We start from the raw sequence: 27004 nt of genomic DNA, 5'->3' as shown, positions 1-27004 counted from the left end.
CTACAAAATGGAGAAACAACACATGAACTCAATGTTTTATTTGCTGAAACAGAGTAAATCTTTATAAAATACAGCGTTGCTACTGTTTGACAGATCACTATCCTTTTCCATCCCAGCCCATCTCAGCCGGGGGGTAATTTAGAAATAACCTTGGAAAAAGACATGGCGTCTATTTTCCATCCAACTTGTCATCCTGCTCCCCCCCCCCCCCCCCCCACACACACACATCCCCACAGCAGTTTCAAACCTCTAGAATGTTAATAGGTTAATCTACAGCAGTTTTATTTACAAAATTACACCAAAGGAAGAGAAAAAAACACAGCCCTTCTTTTGAAGAGCATTTTGGAAAATAATTTAAAAACAGAAAAATACAGTTATTGCAGAATTCTACAATCTTATTGTTACACGATGCAAAAGCACCATTTTGATGTACAGGTTTCAGTGCAATTAATTCAGGTGTACCCTCACAACAGAGAACATGATCTTTACCTCCGAGCATTAGGGATATTATTAAAAACCCCTGCTTACTTTTCCCCTGGAGAGAGAGAGAGGGGGGGGGGGGGGGGGGTCCTAAATGACAATGTCATGCTGATTTGGACATCGTAGCTATAATCACATATGGTCATCATTGGTGGGATTCTTCACATTACACACTGATATATGTACAAGTTACTGCATTACAAATTATTTAGAGACCAGGGATCCAATAGAAAGCGAGTAGTCGTATGAGAACAAAAAAAGCATCATCACTATGAAAATTACATTACAGACTAAGCTGTTTGACCTCCTCCGCCGCTTCCTCCTCTGACCTATCCTGCTCATAGCTTCAGCCATTACATCTCTCTTTGGCTACCAATATAAGCAAAAACTGTGATCATAATATGTTTATATGGAAAACAAATAACAAAACTCCAGTGGTTTCTCTGTTCCGTCATTCAAACAAATTGGTTTGTGTTAATATTCCCCCTACATGGAATATCGTTTCAAATTGACCTCCTGCCTTTAAAAGTACAGGGCAAACCATGAGAAAAGTCTTAGTGTCAATTTAGAAGCCAACACAGGCAGCACCACTTTGTGGCTACAACTTACTGCACTGTGTGGGCCTGTAAAACGGTGGTTTGACGAGCATCTCGTTACACTGACTGCAAGTCTGACTTCATCAGGAAAAAAAAGTATTTTCACCAGAGCTGTGATTTAACTCCTTCACTTTCAGAATAACTCATGAGCCATGGTTAGGTGGGTGCTGTAGGTCCTGCCCAGAAAAGATTGGGTGTAGCAGTGGGTGGAGCTGGAGAGCTGCTGCTGCAGCGGCCTGTGAGGGCCGAGGTGAGAAGAGTGTGGGGTAGAGGGCTGCGTTTGGGACGTGATGCAGAGCGAAAGGGGAGTGATGAAGTGCAGAAGCAGGGATAATATGTATGGGCTGACCAGAGAGGAAGGCTGTTGGGTGTGCAGGAATCAGCCCAGCGTGTTGCAGTTGGTGTCCCAGAGAGTGACCCAGGGAGTGGCCGAATTGAGAGAGAGAGATGGGGGTGAGGTGGTGCTGAGGAATGTGATGTACCTGTGCCAACTGGGCATGTGCCGGGTGTTGGTGGTGGTGGTGGTGATGATGTCCTGGGTGTAAGCCCATGGCGGCAGCATGGTGCTGCAAGATGGCGTGTTGCATTGTAGTGATTGATGTGCCAGAGGCTAAGGACATAGTTGGCTGCTGAATGTGGATCTGCTGCAGAGCTTGTGGAGGGTGAGCCGGGGCCATGTTGGCAGCTGCTGCTGCAGCGGCGGCTGCAGCTGCTGCTGCTGCTGAGGGAAACGTCTTGACCTGCTTGGCTAAAAGCTGCTGCTGGATATGTTGTTGTGCAGCCTGCTGTAGCTTGCTGTATTTCTCCATCTCCTCCGGTGTGAACGTGATGGGCTGACTCTCTAGAGGAGCCAGTCCGTCCTCCTCTGCCTCCATGCAGTCCTCCTCCAGGTTGGGTGGTGGATAAGCAGGGTAGGCGTGCATTGGGGGCTGCTGCTGCATTTCTGGCATGAGGGACTCCATCATGGGGTTCTGTGAGGGGTCCTGTCCTGAATCTGCTTGGTACTGAGGCATCATTATGGACGGCTCCTGTTCGAACAATGGCAGGGGTTCTTGGTGCACTTGGACTTCTGTAGTGGGCTGCTGCGTCTCCTCAGGTACCACTATGCTCTGTGGAGCCTCTTCAACCTTTAGGACTGGTGGAGCTGGAGGTGGTGGTGGAGGAGGGAACTCTCTTATTGGCTCGACCAGGATAACTTCTCTCTCAGCCTCAGAGCCCTTCCCCGTTCCTGATTTCGCTCCCTCATCTGGTCTGGTTAAAGGAATCACTGGTTTCTTCCCTGCCTGCAGTTTACCAAAAAGTGGAAGCAGTGCTTTACTTCCCAGGATCGGGGGTAGTTTTGGACCAAAGTAGCCCTGAGGAGGGTCTTTAATCTTGAGACCAGTTTTTGTTCCAGTGCCAGAATCATTTGAACTTTTTTTGGACTGAATCTTCTCCAGAAGTTGCCGTGCTGTCAGGGAGTTTTTCTGTTCTCCTGCATCTCTGGATCCTCCAGGCCTCAGAGCCTGTGAGCTGGAGGAATGGGTCTTGCGGTTAAGGCCTCGTGATGAAGATGAACGTGGAGACTGGGAGCGGTAGATGTTTGAGCGGTTAAAGTCTCTGCGTTGTGCGTCACTGTCACCTCGACCCCTAGGGCCTCGTCGTTGAGGGGAGACTTTGGCGGAGCTGGAGGAGCGGCTGGCTGAGCTGTGGCTTCGGCTGTAGCTGCGCCTCCAGGATCTTGCGCTGGTGCTGCGGCTCCAGCTGCTGGAGCTTCTTGAACTGCTCCGATGGTGACGTCGGTGCCTTTTTCTGCGGCTGTAGCTGCGTGAACGTGAGCGGGAGTCATCTGAGGAAGAAGAGGAGTGCTGGTGTCTCCTAGATCGTCTGCGCCCTCGGCTACCTCTCCGCTCGTACTCCGACTCTGACGATTGCTTCCGCCGCCGTCTGCGCCCCTCTTTGCTGTAGTCGCTGTAGCTGTCAGAGTAGCTGCGGCTACGGTGGCTGTAGGCACTGCTGCCTGCTGAGGAGCGCTCCGAGCTGCTGGAGTCGGAGTGACTGTGGGAGGTTTGGCCACGATGGCGCCGACGACTGTTGCCCCGTCTATCCCCTCGTCTTGATGAACGACTACGGGACCGCCCTGATTCCTCGCTGCGGTGGCGGCGTTGTTCCCGGGGACTTGACCTGTGATGACGAGAGCGCTGAGTGTTTGAGCCGCCTTCTTCTTCACTTTCACTGCTAGGGGGTCTACCTGGACCAGGACTCTTCTTGGCTGAGGTGGAGCAGGAGGCACTTTGCGATGCACTGGAGTCTGTCTTTTGTCTCTTGGGGCCACTGTGCTCCTCTGAAGCGTTGGCCTTATCGGTACCTTTTCTGGTTACTCCCTCCTCAGCTCCAGACTTGGAAGGCACTTCCTTAGTAGCACGTTTCCTCTTCCCCAGCTCAACTCCTGTATTTCCTGTAGCTCCTCCCACTGCAGGTGTCAGCTGAACGGAGGAGGAAACAGCTTTTTCTTCTGACTTTGGTTTTGCTTTATCTTTTTCATCACCTGTTGCCTCATCCTGATCAGGAGCTTTGTTTTTGCTCTTCTTCCGTTTGTGTTTTTTCTTCTTTTTGGGCTTTTCTTGTGTTGCCTCCGTCACTCCTTCAGCACCTTCTGCTGCTGCTGCTTTTTCTTTGTGTTTTGAGTGCTTCGCAGACTTCTTATGCTTCTTCTTTTTCTTTTTTTTCTTGACACTACTGCTGTCAGTTGCAGGCTTTGGCTGATCACCTTCCGATTTACCAGGTTCTCCCTTAGTCAATGGCTTATCTTTACCAGTGCTGGTCCCAGGTTTAGTCGTTGAATCTACTTCCGCTGTTGAGGTCGCTACTTCTTGTCCCTTGTCATCAGATTCTTCAGGCTTTTTGGACTTTGCTGCTTTACCACCACGCGCTCCTTTGTTGCGGGATAACTTGAAGTCAAAGTAGAGAGGATTACAACTGTAAGACAGGGAAGGCTGAGCTTTTGTAAATTCGAGGAGCTCAGAGGGCCACTGCAGGGTCGTGCTTTCATCTTTGCTAAGAACTGGGAAGAAGGGTCCAGTGGGGATTTTAGGGCCTGAATTTGAATCTGGAATTTCCTGTGTGCTCTCTGGTTTTTGTATAGGTGAAGTGGGTACCATAGAAGCTGTTTCTACTGCGCATGAAGAAACCTCCTCTGTCTGCACATTAGGCGAAAGAGGAATTTGGTCTGGGACAGGAGCTGGAGGGGCATCTCCTGGTTCTTGATTTAGTTCATGATCTTGTTCTTGATCAGTCTTACAATCTGCAACATTGGATTCTGTCTGTTCAGGACAATCTTCACCCTTTTTTTCCTCTGGCCCCTCTTCCTCATCATCATCGTCGTCGTCATCATTATCATCATCATCATCATCATCATCATCATCATCATCATCGTCTTCTTCTTTGATCAGACACTGATCAGTGGCTTTCATGAACAGCAAAAACTGAAAGTGAGGTTTTACCCGGCAGTAAGCTGGAGGTACATAGTGATAGTACTGAGGCTCCTGTCCAGCATATCCTTCCTCTTTTTTCATCATCATCTTCAGCTTGTTGAGTGTGGAGGCTAGAGAGCCTCCATTATCAGGCTGCTCCACCTCTTCCGTCCCTGCCGGACCACCAACCTCGGCTACTTCAACCCCTATTGATATTTCTTTCGGGCTTTCTGTTCCGCAGCCAGTCGTCTCCTCTTGTTCTGCTGTCTTTTCCCCTTCCTGGTTCTCGTCTTCCTCCATAGCCTCCTCACCATGATCAGCGAACACTGCAGCCGCCGTGTCCAGCTTTACTGGAGCTTTCTTGGCAAAAGAGAAGGAAACACTGACTTTTGATGAACCACTTGGGGATGAGGAGCTGTTCTTTCCTAGAGAGAAGCTGATGGCCGGGCTAGGCTTCGGGGAGGTCTGCCCACTTTTTTCTGTCAGTGATTCTTCAAGGGCCCCATCTGTCAAAGCAGGGTTCTCGAGCGTCATGTTGTCATCATCTTCTGCATTCTCTCCATCCACAACCACTGTGGTCGTTTTGAACATGGGCCCACTTCCTGGAGTACTGAAACACAGAAGCATGTATCCAATGAGATGTGGGATCAATGTTTCTAACTAAAGAGATAAGGGGCTCTGACAAATATTTGTTTCTATTTAGGGAAACATGTCCTCCACACATACAGGTTTGACCTACAGTGAGTAACATTTGTTAAAATAATAAATACATCTTTATCTTCATATGTGGTCTCATAAGCTTAACAGACTGTGCCATCATCCAGCCAGCAGAGGGCACTGCAAAAATAAATTCTTACCGGTCCTGGAGTTTCCTCTGCTCAGCCAGCTCGTGTAATCGGCGTAGCATCTTTTCTTGCTTCTTTCCACCCTTTCGTGAACGTGAGGACACATTACGAGCAAATTCTCTTTGCTTCAGCTCTTTAAGCCTCTGCGATACATAAAAGCAAGACAAAGACAAGACGGGTAGAAACAAAGCGCGTCAGAATCTCACCATGTTTCAGAGTAAAAGAGACGCATTAAAAGCACACAAATTTACAGTCGACAGTACCTGCTTGTGAGCGTGGTCATAAGAGTTAATGTGGTTGTCAAATTCCTGGTGCTTGGTGTACTGTTTGTCACATAGCTCACAGTAGAAGTTGGCTCTCAGGTCTTCCAGAGCCTTTGCAATGGCTTTCTCCTTTTCCACCTGGTCCTAATGTAGGTGGAAAATAAAGGAGGGAATAAGTAAATGAATCTTGAAATGAGTTAAAAAAGAATACTGTCACTTTGCAGTGGTCACCTTCCACATATACATACAAGCATTGTACTAGAATGACAAAAGGCTGAATGGCCTCACCTTGTATTTTTGCCGCAGCTCCTCTGTATCCTCCTTCTCAACTTCCAGGACTCTTCTCTTCTCTGTGGCGTCCTCTGCATAGTCCAGCTAAAAGGACAACGGAGAAATTAATACACATTACACAAAACCCTTCTCAATCAACAGCAGCAGCAGTCTTTATTCATCTGACTCATGGTTTGAGTCTTTCCTGAACTTTAACACGTGTAGCTGTCGAAATACCAGTTTGTCTTGCTTGAGTTATTGTTCAAGTTTCAGATGTACACAGATAGTTGATAGTTCAGGTGTGAAGGATTGTAGGAGCATCTGGTCATTGAAGCTCAAACCCTTGAATGTTATTTAATTGAAAGCAAGAGCTGGAACTTCCAGAAACCTCAGAGGCAACAGATATGAGCAATATGCATAAATACTATATCATTTTTCATACTGTGTTTTCTGTTTCAAATCCTGTTTATCTCAAATAGCGTTTTGAGGTCAAGGCTCCAGACACTGCAATCAAAATATTTTTCTCCAAGTCTAAACAATTTAAATGCAAGACTTTAATACCAATATGAATAAACTTGAATATTACAAAATATTGCAATCTCACCTCCATCTCCATCCGTCCCATCCCCATGACATCATATTTGAGGGTAATGGGCACAGGGTCGGTGCGTCCTGAGGGAGAAGAGACAGAGAAAGGACGACGTGAGTTTTTGAGGCTGGTACGGAGGGTCAGCTCGGAGACAGCCTGCTTTTAGAGCATAGGGTGCTGGGGTTAGAGAATTTTGCCTTGAAGTGCAAAGAGACCAGAAAGCTACAGTGAACCAAACACCAGCTATTCTCACAGCTTACTGGAGCTACCAAGTACATAACAATTTACCCTATGCGTTTCATTTGTCCTTGATGCTGATTAGCATTTGAATAATTCAAATTAGCTGCACTTTACTGTAGTCTTGTTGAATTAAATGAGGTCAAGGGCATCAGGGTGGTTTGGCTGCATGTCTTACAGGAAAAAGATAAAGTTCACTTGAAATAAGCTAGTCAGCTACAAGCCGATCTGTTTGTTTATCTTTTCAGTATACTTACTCTGCCCAATACCCCTCCTCCACCCGTTCATTGCAGCAGTCCTGTTAAACCAGAACGCCAAGTTTATCAAGGACGATACAGCTTGAAGGACTGCAGTGGGTGGTGTGTGTTTGCATGTGTGTGTGTGTCTGAAGGGAGTTGCAGTGGCAGCAGCTGCCAGCACAGCTGAGCTCACCGAGTGCCACTGCGACATCCTCTGTGAGGGGGAACAAAGCCTCCTAATATTATCTAAGGCCTATTGCATCATCTCTTTCTGCACTGTGTGCGGGCTGGCTGACCCCTGAAAGACCGTTTAACTGTCCCAAGGTTGAAATCCGTTACCCCTTGTCCCAGAGCCCCTTCCTCATCAAGACTGGAGCTTTAAGATTTTTCCCTTTGTTTGCTTAAGCTATGTTATGTAAGCTGTGAAAAGAGCTAGATCAGAAGGAAATTAACTGTAGAAAATAAAACAAACCAAAGACAACCAAAAAAAAAAAAAACAGAATGAAACATTAAAATATATTAAAAAAATCAAAACTACTTTGGAGATTGACACAGAACTGCTTAATCCACTCATAATCAGCCAAACAAAGCAGAGATAAAGACAAGTGTAAAATTAAAAAAGGACACAAGCACTGAACTACAGCAGAGTGACGTCACAGGCCAGGTATCGCCATGGTGACAGTGCAAGGGATGGGGATACTTACCTGGTAAAACATGGATATGGGTAGGAGGAGAAGGAAGGGAAGGACAGACAGACAGACACGGGAATCTCAAAACAAAAAGGCATAAAAGAAGAATTTGGACTAGTCTGCTGCTCCTGTTGCCAGCCAGATACAATAATCCATCTTACTGATAGTGATTATCACTTTAGTTTGGTTTCAGTTTTTTTTTCATTCCACATATTCAAGTTAGGGTGTTTTTTTTCTCCATGAATCAATTTTCGATGTACACCATTGGGCATATGGAATAGCTGTGATTAGAAATGAACAATTAAGGCTTTATGTGTCATTGTCCTTTCAAAGTAATATTTTGAGGCAAAACACGTCCTGAGACAAAATGCATAATGTATTAAATATTTATGCATTTGAAGGCTTTCAAACTTTTTACTTTATTACTGCAAATGAGGGCACTATCAGGCACGTTCTTGCCTTCCTGGACAGAGAAGGGTAAGAATTTTACTTAAGGTAAATATCTGTGGTTTCATTGAATAATTTAGTCATCACAGCCCAATGACATATCAATTCTGAAATCATAGATGCATGGGCATTGGAACATATAGTGGCCTGCCTGGACTCCCAGTCCCACTGCAGTGTCTGTCAGGTGCTATGGCTTAACACTTACGAACTGACTGCATGATTGTGGAGGCCTTATTCCTCAGAGGAGGTGAGGAGATTGTGTGATTTGTAGATCACAAGACCATCTACTGATAGACATGTGTGTTCATGTGATTTGCCTCACAGCAGTAGAGAAGTGAGACCAAAAACAGGGTTTGGTCTGTTAGTCAGCCACTGCAGTGGTCTGTCGGAAAGGAGTCACAAGTCAGGCCAATAATTAAAGATTAATGAACGATAACACTCATCCCAAACTATCACCAATTTTTAAAACACAGTGACAAAACTTCCACATTACCCATTCCAGTGGAAAACAAAGGGACCAGACAAAAACAATGTGCATCTAAATCACAGGGTGTGAATCACAAGGTTTAAAAAAAACTGAAAACAAACAAAATGACAATGTTCTAAGAGTAATACATATGCATGATAATATACAAGCAGCAGAATGAGGACTAATACAGAAAGAATTGAAAGCCTATGTAGCATTGGTGGTCTGATGAGAGGAAAACAAAAAAACGAAAATGGGAGAAATTAAAGAAATTTGAAAAAGAAAACAATTCAATTGGGGGATAAAATAACATTTACCACTAAGTTTACCATCAGCACAACATGGGCAGGATCAAATCGCTGTAAAAAAGAAACACCAATTGGTTAAGCAGGAAGATTGAGGCACATAGAGAAGGGAAGGTAGGGTTGGGAGTGTGATTGTGGGGTTAAGGGGGGTTCATTACCAGAGGGGCTTCAGTTTGTCACCCCCCACCCCCCTCATCTCTTTACTAAGGGCTAAGTGCTTACAGGGATTTCCTCTCACCACTCTCTTCCAACCACTGGTCCCTTTGCCCAGGCCCCTAAACCTGGCATCATCTTTCTCTCTCAACCACAGTATACTCTTAGGAAACCAAACAACCACCCCTTACAAAGTATACCAAACATCATATATCCTTGTAGTATTAAAGCAAAATACAGATGTATTTAACTAGTAGCAGTGTAACAGAGCTCAAAACTCACAGATCGGATCAGATCATGGTTTTTAGTCAAGGATCATATCTTTTTTTTGCTAATGGAAGAAAAAGGGAGACAAATATAAATCGATTTTTTTTATTAAAGAACTTTTATACATTCAAGGCGTCTATGTTTAAATCAAGTTTTAAAACAAAATACTTAATATTAAATTGCAACAGGACAGTAAATAAAAAATAACCTATTATTGTTTTGTCTTCAGTATTTCCCTATATATAATCTAGACTGTGGTGGTCCGCCAACTTCCAATTTATATCGCTACATAGGGCTGGGCGATAAGACGATAACAATAGTTATGTTTATCGAAATAACAATTCCTCAATAGAAATACAAGACATGGTCGATACAACGTTGGTATAACTCATTCCATGTATGTTTTGACAAAAACACGACGCGCCAATGAGAATAGCGCCGCGCAACGCACAGAACATAGAGCGCAGGAGTAGCAGCTGGCAGCAGCACACATGCTACTGTTGTGGCTACAGCTGCTGTGCACAACGGCACCCCCAGAGTTGGCGTGAGCTAAAAGAGAAAATGACGACACAAATTTTTACCAAAACTTGAGCGACAGCGTTACCGAAGAACACTCCCCAACGTACTTAGCCAAAGGCTCAAAAGACGACGACATTGCTGAAAAGAAGAGTCAGAAGAATTCGGTGGTGTGGAGATATTTGGGGTTTTTAAAGTCCGACATGAAGCAGAGAAGCAAGCACTGCAAAATTGTGTTGAAGGTTTCCACAAAGAGGTTATACCACTAATCTTTTTTACAATCTGAATTAGCTATAGCAGAAATAGTGATTTGATCTATATCGTGATATATATCGAAATGGAGTGATGCGGAAAAAAATTAGGTTGATACGATTTTTTCCCATATCGCCCAGCCAGCAGTGAGACGTCATAGCTGCAGCTGTTTGCATAACCACAAATGGCATACACTGTCGTTCTCTCACACAAGAGAACTATTCTTTGTACTCTCTGGTCTGTACACTTGTCATTTGTCCCCTGTTGCACAAGAGCGCAAACTGTGAGCAGTGCCGGTGCACCAGCGCTACCCCCACAGACTGGTGGGCCGGTCCCTGTAGATGTATCTGGGAAGTCTAAAGGCTCCCATACATGTTACAAACTGTACTTTAAAACAATATGTAAACTTTGACATTCATCTGCAATTCACATGCATTCCAAACTGATCAACCGTGGTCCATTACACTACTAATGCTGTAGTGGGTGAGGGAGTGATTAAAAAAACTGATGGTACTTCAAGTCGTACAGATAACGAAAGACAGGAGTTGCATAATTTAACAAAATATGTGAATCAAAGCTAACCTCTACTTTTACAGTGCGTGGTACAGGGAAACATTTGAGCCTTTTTAAACTTGGTCAAATATATTGAGATGAGAAGATAAGTGCCTCTAGGGACAACCACCATTTTCCCGCTTTGAGCTTCTTGCTTTGCAAACGCTTGTCAAACCAGTTAGTAATTCTGCCTGAGATTCCTTCATTTCCTCCCTAGCCTAAAGCCACAAAGCTTGTTTGGGATGTGCTTAACCCCACAAAAAGTGAACATATAACACATATTTAAAATGTATCTGAGGAAGTAGCAAGCAAAGCTTTAAGCAGTGCTGAGAGCAGTTTCTGCATTGCAATATTTAACCAAAATACACTTAAAAATGTGAACTGTGCAGCCGTTTGGACTGTGAAAGTGGGAGTTCAGTGCATTACCGCCACCACTGCTTAAAGACCCAGGTGAGTGACAGTCTGGGGCAGGCAATTGTGCACCTCTGGGACAAACATGCTGTGCAGGAGGAGCAAATAAACAGGGGGAGGATGGGAGTGTAACCATGGGAACAGAGACTTCGGTGTAGGAGGGTGGTGAGGTTTTCCCTGTAAGTTGACTCTATTGCCCAGTCAGTAACAAACACACACATATCCACAAACACATATGTGTCTCAGTCCCACATAATGACCACACACATTCACACAAGTTTAACAGGTTTGGAGATAGAAACAGGCAAACAAGCAGACGGGGGAAAAAAGTGTCTACTCTGCAAGCCATTCAAAGTCTGAGCCGTGGTTACAGCCAATCAGATACCCGACAGCAGCCACGGAAACTCAAAGAGGAAAAACAAATCTAAAATACGTGGAGATGATGATTCTAAGGGATTTGATGGAATCATGGTACAGCTACCTCGATTCAAAAGAGATTATTGTTCTTGCTTTAAATCGAAGCATTTTACTCTCGAACAGATTGAAATAAAGGTTTAGTGATTATGCAGCAAAGAGGAAGAAGCTGACAGAGGCCAATAGCCTACGGTACACTGTAAAAGGGTGTTACATTGAGGTCAACGGCAGAGTGGGAGAAAGAAAACACACCCACACACACATAATGACATACAGAAGGGATCCAACAAACCTTACCTAAAAAAGGGGCAAAAAAGGACAAAAGAAGAATAAGAACAAAGTCAATACAGTGAAAAACTTAAAAAGGGGACACAATGCTTTCACTTCAGATTTCAAAAACCTTGTCTTCTGGCGAGAGGACAGGAAAGGAGAGTAAGATGATTATTATCCAGCAGACGTAGTGAGATATAAGGGTGCAACTGTGCTATAACCCATCTCCTTAGTAAATTTGAACAGAGAAAGTGGGTTCCAACACCGGGTCATTAATTACTACACAACAACTGGACACTTTGCCGCAGTCTCATCTGCCCACAAAGCAGGATGCTTATATAACCACGTCAGTGGTGCCAGCGGCAAAAACAAGCACAGTCAGCTCCTGCAACTTGTTCTCTCAGCCACACAAAGCACACATTCTTATCACATCAAACAGATTGCTATTCAGCTGTCCAAGGCCATTGAAATAAACAACGATGGACACTGAATGCTACGCTCAGAAATTTCTGCAGTGCTGTTAGCCTCAATGCACACTGCCCAAATGAAGCAGCTTCCTGGTCTACTCTGGTCCCCGGCCACGGTCAAGCTGAGAATACCTCGGAGATGACACAAGGAAGCAAGGCCATATATGCACATGTGGGAGAGGTGCGGGAGCAGCAACGACACAGTTTAACAGCCAGTCATCGGATCTGTGTGTCTCTGGAAGCTCACCAATACATAATCAACATTTTAGTGTCTAAATGTGGAGTTCAAATACGAGCAGTATAGATACGAGCAGTTTACAGCAATGCCCAACTGAACGACCACGTTCAAACTGTGGTAAATAAATCAGATGTTATGATTCACCATTTACTCAGACCACTGTAAAACAAAACTGTGCAGATTTATCTGTTAAATTAAGGAGATATTAGGACCAAATGCTCTGAAAGACCATCTATATTATTTTATGATGCAATATAGACTAGTAGAGTTGGGCAAATTCATAAATTTTTTCGATGCAGCGCAATATGGAAATGCATGACTCTGAATCGATGCAGAGACAGATCATAATCAATTCATATTTTCTCTGACGTATGTTCTTTTAGCGATGTCCCACCGCTGCATAATTTTTAACCACAATCTTTGTCGCAGTAGAAGCGTTGTCCTGTCTATTCAGACAGGATACTGTTGTGAATGACATTGAATGATACCACGGTCTATTTTTTTTGCTCGCCGCGAGCGTATCGCGCCAGGAAACACCCTGGGAAATGATTTTAAAAGGATATTAATGACATATTTTACATGATATAAATGATCAAATATGCATCCTATACTTTGTATTCCCCTTTTGTTGTCCTGGAGTATTAATTTCCCCAATTTTCCCAATCACATAATTAAATGTCCCCCTCTGCCCATCCACTACAAGCAACTTATTTTGCTAGATCTGCACGGGCTTCTATGTGTTAAAGCATAAGGCTATGACTACAGTTTGGGTGTGTACTGGACACTCCAGATTGAGTGGTTGTTTCACATTAAAATGCTGATATTGAGCACAGCTTTCACTGCTGGGTTTACATGGAGAACAATGCACTGGGTAGGAGTTGCAAATGCGCCCCATTGAGAGAAGAAGAGGTCAGAGACAAGTATGTAAGAGTTATATAAATGGAACTGGTGGATCTGCTGTTAAAATGGGTTGGACTAAGAAGATAGATAAGGACATGCTGGATGAGGTATACAAGACTAAATGCCAGAAATTATGTGGAAAAACAAGCTTCAGAGCAGACTGCAAGGATTCATGAGCTTGTCAGAGATGATATCACTTACTGACAATGCTATACATCATCCTCTCTAGAGCCTGGAGTGCAGGCAAGGGTGAGGCCATGAGTGTGCGTTAAAAAAAGTTAGAAAGACAAAGGAATGAAGATATAGATGAAAGGAAAGTGAGTGAACATACAGGAAGTAGCTCAGTGGAAACATGCTAGGCCTCTGCACCACTGCCTGTGAGCCAATGAGCCATGAGCGCAGCAGGGTTGAGCTAATGAGGTGCTGACGTTAGCCAAGACAAACCCACACACAAAGCTCTGTTGAGCCTGCTTACTCTTACAGCGACTAAATATTAACTTGACCATTCAATCACAGTTACCTACAATGAGTACATAGCTTCAAAGCTGCTTTCTATTTCTGGAGAAGGTAAGAGACCAGAAAACAAACTAGCACAAGAGCAGATTGAAGTTCAGAACCATTGCTTCTCAAAGTAAATTGGTTAAACAACTATTTTGTAATTTAGAAGTGAAAAAAACACACTACAGTCAAAAATACTGAAAGCTGGATGATAGGAAGATAAATAAACACTTTGCTTCCATTTCCCAATCCCCAGGGTTCCATTTCCCATGCTTATTCCTTTATAAACGTCCAGAGCTCCAAAACAGCAGCACGAGAGCAGAACAGAAACAACTGAAATGACGTTTGTTTAAATAATAAACCATTTTACCCAGTAACAGACACAAAGGAAGAGGTCAGAGGAAGGATGTGAAAGAGAAAAGAAAAGTTGCTAGTACAAAACAAACCCTGGAAATATGAGGGGGGGAATTGCATAACATAGTGGCCCAGTACCACCAGCATACTTTGAAAATAGGTGTGCAGAAGAGTGATTTCTTACCCTGCATGCTTTTGCCAAGTCCTTGCCCCAACTTCCAGCCATGTTTCTCAAGCAGCCGGTGTCCGATGTTATCCTAGCAGAGAGAACAGAGGGAAAAAAACCAAAAATATTCCAATAATAAGATGAGCTTTCCCCGAGGGCACGGGTCAAAAACACAAACACACAAAACAAAATAAAACACTCAGATCACGCTATCATCATCAGCACAACCACCACCACCATCATCATTATCGTCATCCACATCACCTACAGCGTGTAACATCAGTGTCTTCCAGCACAAGGAGTGGTAGTTGGGGGTGGGTGGGGGAGGGAGATAGGAGGGGGGGGACTGAGAGGAATAGTAGTGTTTCCACTATGATAAATACATGAGGCTATGTGTGGCCTGTAAACTACAGGATACCCTCCTACCGTGGAAGTACAGTTAATTGTAAATCTTTTTAAGGCAAAGGAGTTGCGTGGGAGCATTTCTGTTATATTTGGGGATGATAAAGATAAAACATCAAGTCACATTCACTAGCTGAGAAGTTAAGAGGAGGAGGAAGGAGAGGGTAATATATGTATCACACGCATACATATATGAACCACTACAGAGCAAGATCTTAGTACACAAAGAAAAGTGACACAAAACAGGTATGGAAATCTTGCATTAACAAAAACAAAGACCAGAAATTCCAAGCTTGCTGTGATTTCGCAACCATGACAAGGGGAGCACGATGAAACATATGCAGCTGTCACAAAAAACAATACAGCAAGAGGAAGAGACTGACGTGGAGCTAGTGGGCCTTGGATTACCATTACAAGGCCCAGGGTGGATAGAATATGCAAACGTGAGGGGGATATGTGGGTGTGCAGGTGAAGTTAGGGAGACATTGTGCGCATGTAACCCCACTAGATGTACTAGAGATAGATGCTGTGCATGTTCTTGGACACCTCCATCATCTCTGGTCTGTTATCAATATTCTCTTTCCAATCCTGTTCACACTGTCTTATCAAGAAAATATGTCATTAGCAAGCTTCTAATTTGACCACTCACAAAGATATCCTTCCAATAGCAAATGTAAATATGTATATATTTATATATAAATGTCCTAAAAGTTTATGGTAAATACAATGGTGTCTTGTTACTCTGTTTCACCAGATATGCAGAATTGGTATAGAATATCTATATTTTAAAGGCTAGATGACTTTTACAATTGCAGCACACTCACAGTAGCTTTAAATCAAGCTATTAAGAGGACCCAGAGTGTGCCACTGCACAGATGTTCTGACTTACTGACAATACTAATGATTGTTAGGGCAAACTCTACACTATCAATGAGGACAAGACCAGGCAACTGATAACGAATCAGAGAGGCTTGAGGAACATCCACAACAGGAATTCCTAGCACACTGTGGGGCCCAATGTGCATGTCTGAGACTGTTATATCACTAGTGTGGGTCAGCAAGAAAAAAAAAAAAAAACATTATGTGAAATGCAAGACCGTCCCACCACTACACACTACAGTACATCCTCAAGCATAAATAAACAGGAAACTATGAGATTTCTTAATAAGCAGTGTTTTTTCTGTTGTGATTATAACTATTCCAAGCTTGGCTAACATTCACCAGAGTGCGGCATTCTACGAAAAACATACAAACCAAACAAAAAGGATATTTATAATCACAAAGAGATTGACATCAACTTTCACCAACAGCAAGTGAGGGGGTTGGAACAAAACAGAAAAAAAAAAACAGCATGCAGCTTTTTGTTAAGAGTTTTAACAAAAAGCATCGTCGGTATTAGTAGAGCACTGTGAATGGTACACATAGAGAGAGGTGGGGCGGGCTGGGGGTGGTGGATGGATAAAAAAAAAACTAACCAAACAACTTTGTTAGTCTCAGGTGGATCAGGCACAGAAAGGAAGGTGATGGCTCAACGGGGCTTAATTAGTTCTCTTTGACAAAAGAGGAGGTCAGGAAATGGGGCAGAACAGAGCAGGCTGAGCCATAGTAAAGGTAAGTTTCTAGGATGGTGGAGGTGAGCTTGGCTTGTATGGGTTAGTGCTTGTGAAGGGGAGTGGTTGTCACACACACAGCACACACTGCATCTCCGCTCACAAGGTCTCAGATGGGATACGTTTGATTTAATCTTTGGCGTTTCAGAGGAAACGGTTGCCTTCCTTTGACTTATTATATATAAGATATTTGGTAGAAAAATAACATGTCAGTTTTAACTAGCTGATGCTTGCCTCTAATACCATAGAGAAGGACTACGCTGACTCACTTCCTGTTTCTACTAGGGTTTGGTATTTTTTCCCTCCAGTTCATGATTGTTTGCTGTGCGGCTGTCAGATCCTTTCCTCTGCGGAACGAGATAAGAGAGGGATCTGTGCTGGGGCTGACATGGTTGGTAGAGACCTAGAGACAGCCAGCCTGTCTCAGCCCATAACACGGACACAGAAAGCTACACTATCATGCTATCACTCTATGACTTGTCCCTGCCTGTCAGTTTCTGGTCATATCATAAGATATACAGAATTAAGAGGCTGTGGCTGGATAAGTGTGATTTCCCCTGACTTCATTGTGGAGAAACACTGCAGAATTTGCTGCAGTGAATGCCTCTCCTCCCACCGACATTGGGCATGCCTCTGTCCCTTACTGCAGGATTATGGTGCAACAACACTGCACATGAACATTTATATTAATTTGTAGCATTGGCTGGTGTATGAAGCCTGGAGTAAAGAGGGAAATAAAACACACCCTAAGTCGTAGTCCTGCTCAGCCTCTTCACAATAATTGGTGAAAGATGAGCCTCTGCAAGTTCAGAATATTATCCCTTTCTTAAATTTAACATGTTTCTCCTTCCAAATAGCTTACATGTTATCTATTTTATCACAGATTTAAAAAAAGAATATCAAAACAGGAAGGGCAGGTTGGATAAATAGATTAGACCAAAAAGGGCTCAGGAAAGGTCAGGGGGCGGAGATGAGGCGCAGACTGCATGTTGAACAACAGATGAGTGCACCAAAAGAATTGACAGACAGACGGATGAAAGCAACGACGGCGAGTCCAACAGCAGTGCAAGTGGAGTGAAGGCATTTCCATACGAACCTGGCTTTAAAATACTGGGCTGTCAAAAAAACAGTCACACGTGACACAACGTAAGAAACCGGCCAAACGCTTTCAACTGCAATACTGCTAACTTCTCTATTACTTAAAAATGCAAATCTCTCTCTCTGCTTTAAAACAAACATAATACTGTATACAAACAGAAAATGTAGGCATGTCAATAAATCCACCAATGGAGAGTTAATACAGGAGAAAGAAAAAAATAGAAAATGTTATCCAAACAAAAGAGATTTATAAGAGGAGGTGTTTTAAAAGTCTGCATTGTGCCTTCATAGGCACAGTGCACTGTAAAAGATATGGGTAAACGAAGGGATATGCAGGGGACCCCACCTAGAGACCTCAGAGTATAGAGCCATTTATATGTGTAAAGTAAGGGCATTTGTGTGTGAAATTTCTCTGGTTCAGCTTTCTAAATCTAAACTACTCTGAATCAGACCTTTTTTGTATTTGTTCTTGATGGTTGCTCCGAAACAAATATGAGATTTTCGCAAAAGAAAAGACTGAGACAGACTCTTTAGGTATCTGTCTTCCAAGAAGTGGGCCACTGCAGTTACTCATCATCCTTTCTCGTGTCCCTGAGGAATATCTTCTGGCTTGAGCTGGTTGTGGACAAGCTCTGCTGGCCGCTGCTCCTTATAAACTCATGCAGTGTTGTACATTCCGTCACTGTCTCATCCACTGTAGATATGACTAAATGAAAAACAATTACTCTTTGCAGATGACAAACCTCTAAAACAGAAAGCTCCTAATTCCCTGTGAGGGGAGTAAAGATTGCCCTCAGTGTTGGGTAAAATGACAGAAGCATTTAAGTCGGATTTATGTTAATTTTACACATAATTTAAAGATCATACTTACCTCATAAAGCTGGGGACCCAATTTTCAAGCGATAGTTTGGCAAAGTTAAGTAAAGACCAAATTTGAGGGGTGTCCTGTTTCTTTAAAGAGAGACAGTGATAGTACTGCCAATCAGACTGGTTTACATACAAATATTTGAGGTTATTTTTTGGGTTTGTTTAGTGTTTTTATTGGAGCGTCCTGAACAATGACCTTGAACCTGTCACCCCAGCTGCTCACTGGATTAGGACTGGTGCTTAATCCAGAGGTCAAGCCTTTACAAGATGGTTTGACCTTTTCCATTGTGTTCTTCTTTTAAACTAATAGCTGACAGAAGTCTAACAGTTAACAGCTGTGTCAAAGGTCTGGCTATTATGCTAAAGCCTATAAACTTCATGATGTAGTAACAGCGGATACACTTAAGATAAACAATACATGTTTGGCCTTGCTAACTGTATAAGAGAGAAATAGTTATTACCACAACTTTGATGAACCTACCAAAAGATAAATCTTCCTGTGGCCTGTATACACGTTTGTTAGATTAGTGTATGTGTGCCTTCTGTGGCTCTGAGGCTGCCCGCTGCATATCGCTCTGAGACGGGGTCAGGTAAGGGGAGGGAGGAGAAGGGGCGGGGGTTTGGGGGACTTGAAGGGGGGCAGGAGACGTGGGAGGAATGACTTTGGCAAGGGAAAACTGTAGTAGTGATTTAGGACATGGGTGTTGAGAGGAAATAGTACTGAATGCTACCAAGTTAAAACATGCAATGCAAAAAAAATGTTAGAGAGAAAGAGCAAAGACCAAAAGGGGGAGAGAGAAAGAGACAAGATCCCAATAAAGTACCACAGACCTCTAGCTGCCTATAGATCACACACAATAATTGGCAGGGGAGGGGCTCTGAGAAGCCGGGCAAAAGCATTTACCGGCAGCTCCGAGATGTGTTGCTTTTGAACAACTGCAACTAGTCCTACCACCTTAGGTGTCAAACTAAGGTGGCAGATACAGTCCTGTGTTTCTAGTGATATGATTATATCCATAATTCACCTCTCTGACAGAATGTGTGGCATTCAACAACATCAATAATGATAATTTGGGGCAAATTTTCACATTAAGTTGCCTGAAGATAAAAATTACACTTTCCAAGGGGAAAACATCTGGCGTGCAGGTATTACTATCTGTGTTTAAGTAACAGGTGACAGGACCTCCGATTTGGCTGTTTTTCCTCCCCGAATGGGCGAAAAACTGTGTGATGCTGTAGCGCAGCCCTCAGCGCCCCTCCACAAATAATAGCGCAGGAGTTAAAGAGCCACTCAAGCCGGTTGAGCAGGCCACATCTCTACCTTTCTCTTCTCCCTCTCCACCACCCACTCAAGGCTGGAGGCTTGTGTGCATGTGAGTCATACTTAAAACTCGACCAGGATATAAAATGTTAATGCTCTTGGTTCACTGTATTCTAGCAATGAAAAACAGATGCTCAGGCTACAGATATGATCTTATGGTAGATTAAAAAATGAAAAAAAAGCATATATCTGTAATTAATAGCTAAATGACCACGGTCAGCAATTCCCAATTGTTTTGCCGCAGAAATTCAAAACTAACAATATACAGGGTTTGTAATGAAAGGTTCTGATACCAGCATTGGAAATGCCTCAGATACTGCGGAGGATGCTGGTCAGGCAACAGTGCATATACAAATCTACGTACAGATTCGATACCACATCTTGAGAGTATTCAAGTTTCATCCAGATAATTTTAAATTTCTTTTACTGGAAATCACTTCATCGTTCCAAAACAGCAGTTACACTGATTCATAGCCTATAGCTCTTTTCATTGAATTTCATGTTTAGAATCATCTCAAATGTTCTCTAGAATCTCAAAATGTAAAGGACGGTTATTGTTTTTTCGTGCAAGTTTCTAATGATTGATAATTTATTGATCCTTGACTGGACAGATGATTATTAAGAAACCTGTATTATTAATACATTTATGTTCAAAACTGGATCTTTTTTGGATCTAAACCTGGTCACTGATGGTATCCAATTGGATAACTGAGCACACTGATGTTGAGGAAAGGTTAACCCGACACTGTGGAGGTACAAGGAGTTAGGGCCTGCTCACCACAGTGCTTCAGAGACAGAAGAGGGGATGGAGAGTTGGGAGTGACAGAAAGAAAAGAGCTGCCTGCGCTATTATTGATGTGCCTCTTCAGCGAAAAATGCAGTCCCAGTTGCACAAGCACCATGCCAGCACAGAATGACAGAGGGTACTGTACACCGAATCACTGTGTAGTAGGAAGGGAGCGAGAGAGAAATAAGAGCTTGAGAGAGAGAAAAGATGTAGAGAGACAGTTGTGAAACAGAGAGAGCGAGAGAGAAGATAGTAAGAGAAGCGTTACAAGGACCCTAAAGATGGGAGTAAGAAAGCAGAGCGTGCAAATACAAACCGGGTCATTGCTGCTTAGCTAATAGGGGCCGATTCGCTGCAGGAGAGAAATGTCGAACACCCCAAGTTGTGTACAATAAGATAACTGTCCTATAGACACAAACACTATACACTAACACATGAATTCTAAAGCTACATAGACACACACACACACACTCTAACACAAATGTAGCCATTCACACCATCTGATATGTGCTCTCGTTTGCTGGAATGGTGTGGAATAAGCACTGCATGGATTTTATATTTGAGCCGGAGCAAAACAGGTCTAACATTGTAAACTCTACCCAATCGGACTTCCAATCCAAATGTGTTTATGCTTATTTATGATGCATTTCTAGGAATGAATCTTTCGTTGAAAAGTTAGAGCAATAATGGATCAAACCATAAAAGGACAAAACTGGAGGGCTGTTATGCCAAACCTCACTCAAAGCCGCTGTATCAATAATTCAGAATAATATCTGTTCATTATCAAATATGGATTTTTTGAGTTTATTCCAGCTCCAGTATTTAGATGGCAGCCATTAATGATAGTGCTTTATCCATGTCATGCTTTCAGAGTCATCTCATCTCAGTGCTAAGATGACTACCAATGACTAATGGGACTAATACACAAAACAAAAACAAAAAAAACTTTATATCTATAAATTCTACATAAAAAAACGTTAAGATCTAGCATATTTATACAATCATTTTAACTGTCACACAGGAAATGTAGTGGGCAGAGGACATGGGAATTGGGAGGGACTTTTAAAAGGGAATTAATAGACATGAGACAAGTGATTCTACAGGTTACATGGCAAGTGTGTTCAAGAAAACACTGGATGCATCTACATGGACAGAATGAATGGACTAATATATCAGATGTGGTTTTTATTCCTCCCTGGACCAATCATATCCACTCTCACAGCTGGTCCAATGGTTCAGGATGATGGATGTAGCCTTACCGATTCAATGGGCTTGTCCAGGGACGCCTGCTCCAGCTCCAGCTGGCCCTCTTCATACTGGTCAAAGTGATTTCCACCCTGAGGGACACATCACAAGCTTATTTTAGAATCAAAACAGGGAGATAGTCTGGTTTGATTGGCAGGTCAACAAACACAAAATCTGGACCTATTTTGATGACTGATGCATCACTTATCAATGATTTTTCAAGCAAGACAATCAGTTTTATATATATGAAGATAAAATGAACATTATATCATTACATATACCGAATATGTAGAGAAATATCCTGATAAAATCCAGCATAGCTGCTAAGCTCCAAAAGGTACATACAGCAGATATACAATACTAGGGATGGGCATAATTAATCGACGATCGATTATTGATCACTAAGAATTTCGACGATGACATTCTTTTTTCATCTGCGATAAACTGGATTTCGTTATGTGGCAGGAGGTCGGAATATCCGAGTTGCCCTGAACGCAGCACAGTGAGGATGTTAGCAGCTGGAGGAAGAAGCCCGGAGCTAGCTCGGCTGCTCGGCTTAATGTCTGCACATGGACCCTCAGTCCACTGGGAAGGGAACCCGGACAGACCCGGGCCTGGGTGAGGGGTTCCGGGAGTGAGGACGTGACAACAACCAGACTGAGACGTCGAGAACCGTCAAATCCAGCTAGCTCCCAGCGGCTAGCTGCTGCTCTCTCATAAGAGCTTGAGAGTACAGCAGCGCATATTTTCAAGTTTAACTGACACAAGAGTTGTCCATCTTGTAATAAAGATCTCAATGAGGAAACACGCTGTGTTTTTTCTATTTTCACTGCATTTTAATATAGCCTATAAATAGTGAATTTTAATATAAAAAAACGAATGATTAATCGAAAATCGATCATTACTTCTCCCGACGATTGATTAAGACAATTTAATCGAATGCCCATCCCGATACAATACTCTTACTGGAACCATGTGTCCCCTTCTTGCTTATTACCTTTTATTCAGTTTTCCTGTAATTCTAATTTTAAAAAGGTGTATAATTATATTATAAATAAAAAATTTATCTGGGAGAGTTTTGGTTTCTTCACAGACACAACCGTAAATGTACTTGACATGTTTGTTTTTCAGTTACTTTATTTCTTGGCAAATTTATTCTGGCAGTGACAGCAGAGGAGGAAGACTTCCCCGGGCTGTATGGAGTCTGAATCGGAAGCACAACTTTACTTGTAGTAACTGAGCCTTTATGGTTAAATCTGTGCCCTGGGTGGGATACAGAGTGAGTAATGGGCTTGCTCCCCTGACTAAAAGAAGTGTGTTTATAGAGCTGTTTCTGCTCTGAGACAGATGGCTTCCTCTCTAATGCACTGAAGGAGACATGAAGGTCATGTATGCAAGTCTGGTTTTCTCCTGACATTCACACAAGCACAAAAACATAAGTTACAAAAAACATCTGTGCTGTTTTATTACTATTATTAAATTACTGCTTGTGGCTACTGGCCATCACACAAGTGTAGGCAGCCTAATTTAATGTAAGAATCATTATGACATATGGAGCTGTATTTATGTTTCATTAAGGGATGGAACATGCAGCTTAAAATTATAGAAAAGACAATGCGTATAAGGGCATGGCCATGCAGTAGGCTTTACCCGCCACAGTCTCTTGGGAAACTGGCTTTGCAGAGATAAGCAAATGCTCAAATCAGCTCACAAAAATGATGTGATTTGATGCCAAACTGGCCATCATTAATTCAAATGAAACAGGACCCTGCGTCAGTATGACTCAAGCCAGGGATTAGAAGAGTAGAAGATTCTGGGGTAGAGCAAAGAATTTATTTATGAACAAATCGATGGCTCCCTGCTCTCCTCCTCCCTTCCCATGTGTCCTCCTTCTGGCTTTCTGCTTAGACCACTAAATGTGCTATCAGCCCAGTCCCCCTCACAATGACTTCTTATTCTCTCTGCTGCTCGCCTCCTCATCTCCCCGACTCTGGTAAAGAAACACCACATCTAGGCTGCATAAAAAGTGTCTCCCCTCTGACCTCTCCTGGGCATTAACAGTCAATTTTCACTTGTGCTACGACAGGAAAGTGGATGCTCCATTCCACCCCACATTAGGAAATGAGAGAGCCACTGCTGGCCAACTGTTCGTTGCTCCTAAATTGCCTCTTGTGTGTCTGCAGCTCAAGATTAGCCACATGCTAAAGCTCCAACAACAATGTAAATCAACAGAGTTGTCGGATTGGTTGTGCAATGGATATTAGGTAGACCATCTGTGGGAGTTTCCCACGCCTTGTTGCTTGGCAGCTAGCTTGAGTCCATGGAGTCAAGAGAGCACTTTCTGAATACTGAGCATATGAACGCCTTCACATCAGATCTCACAGAGCTTCACTGTGCTGGAGCTGCCTTCAACAGTCTCATTCAGACCACACAGCAATTCCCCTCTCTGACAAAACAGCAGATTACTGAGTTCTAACTGGATATCAACACAGTGGGCGTAGAGGAAAAAACAACTACACAAACCGCTCCTTATACACATTTCTAAGCTTGTCATCAGTTTCTCAGCATGTCTGATAAGTTGACTATCTTAACCAACAGCTAGGGTAATAGTTCTACAAATATAGGAAATGTAATATATTTTCAGTACAAATTTAAACTACACTGCTATCTGTGAAACAAATGTTCAAACCCGACCAGAGCTTCACTTTCTTTGTTCAGAAACACTTCCCATATTATAAGTGGTGGCATAAATTATAGAAGTTGGTGTCATTATCAAAATAGGGGAACAGAAAAACAGAAGGTGACAGACATTCCTATCTGTGTTCTTTATTCAAATAAGTCATCTGAGCCCTTAGTATGACCCAGCGCCACTGTTCATACAACATAGCTCCATTTTGTGCACAGATCACTGGGAAAAAAGCAGTCATTCAGGGCCATTAAAGTTCCTGGGGTTCAAGTTTGTGTATTGGCATTAAATCCACTCGACGGAAATGTCACTGAGCAAGACAATAAATCACAAATACAGACATGGATGGTAAAACTCTTACACAACGTGACTCACTTATGCTGCCAGATGGAGTGTTAGCTAATAACGTGGGAAGCTCCAACAAATTCAAATCCCAAAAATTGAAATCCTGTCAGGTGGATGAATAAAACAAATATTGCTGTTGCCAGTTATACATGGCTGTTTCAAAACATCATATGTATGATTTAGAAATTATTCAGATTAAAACATAAAAATGACCCAATAATCAATTTCAAATAGGGTTTTTGGTTTATTTTGTCATCTAATCAGTAGTGTTGTTTTTTGCTTTTACTGGGTGTGGTCTCAGTTGACAGATAAGAGTGGTAGAGCTCATAGCGGGGATCGTTAAATTCAACTCTGGCACTCATATTGTAAATATATAACCGTAAATAATGTGTTTTGCCAAAAATAGTGTAATGAATTTGCAATAGTGACATATTTATTGAAAGAGCTAGCAAAATAAGTATACTGTGTTAGCATCCTACATCATGAAGTCTTTGTTGTATCCACTGGATAGTACTTTTAAAAGGCATATGGTCTATATCCAAGTCTGTCCTAAAACAACATAAAGATGAACATGTGTACTGAAAAAGCCATTTGTAACTTATATCATTCTTCTTGTTCATTGTGGCCATCAAGAGGCCCTTGCCAATATTTTATTGTTAACAATGATGGGGGACAAAAATCAACCAAATTTTAAAGTTAATGAGTAGCAACTATACAGCACCAGTTTAACTCAAAAAAACTCAAGAGGATATCTTCCAGGGTTCATCCTTTCAGAATAAATCCCCCTCTTTGTGTTACTGTCAGTGCTCCGCAGCTCTGCAGCTCAACAGTGAAACACTGTCCAGGGAATCAAATAGGGCTGAGAAACAAACGTTACTTTGCAAGATATCCACTTGATTTGATTAACTCAGCCTGCTGAAGCCGTATATCAGCTTCACATTGAGTCTGCACTACATTTTCCACAGAGCTGCAATGGCGGATTCTGTTTTCTCATACCCTTAAAGGTACATTCAAAAGAGCCAGCGTGACAGGTGGAATGGTAATAGGAGGGTGTCAATTATTAATCATTTTCTTTGTCAATCAATCCGCCGATCATTATCACGATCAATAGTTATTCATAAGGTGCTACATGGTGCGTCATGACAGTAAAACCTTCCCACAGTTTAGGTTGACATCTTCAAATGTCCTGTTTGCTATGACAAACAGTCCAACATCCAGAGATGTTATCATGTAGGACAAACACTTAAATGGAATCCAGTGAAACACTTTTTAGAAAAGAACATTTTCATTTCATGATCAAAATATTCCAGTTCGATTATCGCTGAATCAACCATCACAGCTTTAGATCAGAGCAGCTAAAACCCTTTCAGGGCTTATTCTGCACTTGACTACTGTTTTGAGGCTTAAAAATTACAAACCTATCATTTCACATGCATCATAGAAAAAAAACAATGAAGGCTTATTAAATCATAAGCGAAACAACAGAGAGAGCAAACGAAAAACAAGTTTGACACCAATAGAGAGAACAAACAGCATTGTGTATGACGAAGAACATGTTTGGATATCTGAATTACATTTTCTCAAATGTCCTTTATATCTATTAACCCAGATATTAGACGTACTATGATATCATACCACCACATAGAATGACAACAATAAGCTAACTGGGTCCATTTAAACGTGCTAACTAGACGTAGTGGCTGTGCCCCAGTTGTCAACATGATACAGCCGTTTCTGGCTAGCACTGCAATCACCCAACATGCAGTCAAGTTAGCTACCTGCTAGCTAGCTATCCATCGTTAGCATATGTCGATAAATAACCAGGCTTCCCAAGGTCACTAACAAGCAAATAAGTCTCAGGGGTGTATTTTAATGTCGCATGGATGTGCGGGTTAACGTGGACTGACGTGATGGTTAATAACCCGCGGTGTGAGCGAAATGAACCACGCAGCGGAGACGTGAGGGCAGTTAAATTCAGCAGAGCCGCAGCGCACTTGCGTTAGCCTCGTTAGCTTGCAGGTGCTAGCGAGCGACATCCACACCGAATTACACGACGGCGTTTGAGGTCACGCCTGAGTCCGTGTGAAGAAACACCCGCACGCGCCGAGGAGCCGTGTACATGCTCGACGTTGCACCGCACATTACCTGGAAATCACGCTGTTCGTTGAACCTAGAAAATCTGTCGGCCATTTTCTGAACACAGCAGCTTCTCCGCTGCCTGCTCCCGTCCGCGTCCTACACACCAGCTCTGTGGCGGTGGTGGTGGTGATGAAGATGATGATGATGATGATGATGCTGCTGCGCACT

At 42.7% G+C, this 27004-nt stretch overlaps 1 protein-coding gene across 6 annotated transcripts; it reads right to left on the bottom strand.

Annotated features, from left to right (window-relative positions):
* Positions 1-23: 23 nt before the first annotated feature.
* gpatch8 (G patch domain containing 8) lies at positions 24-26975 on the bottom strand. Of its 6 annotated transcripts, none has more exons than XM_062407467.1 (10): positions 21681-21758; positions 20738-20773; positions 17445-17463; positions 14355-14427; positions 8891-11740; positions 6511-6578; positions 5925-6011; positions 5637-5780; positions 5386-5516; positions 24-5138 (listed from the first exon to the last, which is right to left on the bottom strand). In XM_062407467.1, the coding sequence occupies exons 6-10, from the start codon at positions 6535-6537 to the stop codon at positions 1220-1222; spliced, it is 4308 nt and encodes a 1435-aa protein (XP_062263451.1). In that variant the 5' UTR covers positions 6538-6578; positions 8891-11740; positions 14355-14427; positions 17445-17463; positions 20738-20773; positions 21681-21758; the 3' UTR covers positions 24-1219. The 6 variants fall into 6 exon arrangements, with proteins under 6 accessions (XP_062263451.1, XP_062263452.1, XP_062263447.1 ...); XM_062407468.1 differs by having other exon boundaries at positions 8891-8932; XM_062407463.1 differs by lacking the exon at positions 8891-11740.
* Between the last annotated feature and the right edge of the window lie 29 nt (positions 26976-27004).

The sequence above is a fragment of the Platichthys flesus genome, chromosome 16 (assembly GCF_949316205.1).
Source record: "Platichthys flesus chromosome 16, fPlaFle2.1, whole genome shotgun sequence".
Lineage (NCBI taxonomy): Eukaryota > Metazoa > Chordata > Actinopteri > Pleuronectiformes > Pleuronectidae > Platichthys > Platichthys flesus.
The sequence above is the reverse complement of the archived record's forward strand: the minus strand, read 5'-3'. Positions and strand labels throughout refer to the sequence as shown.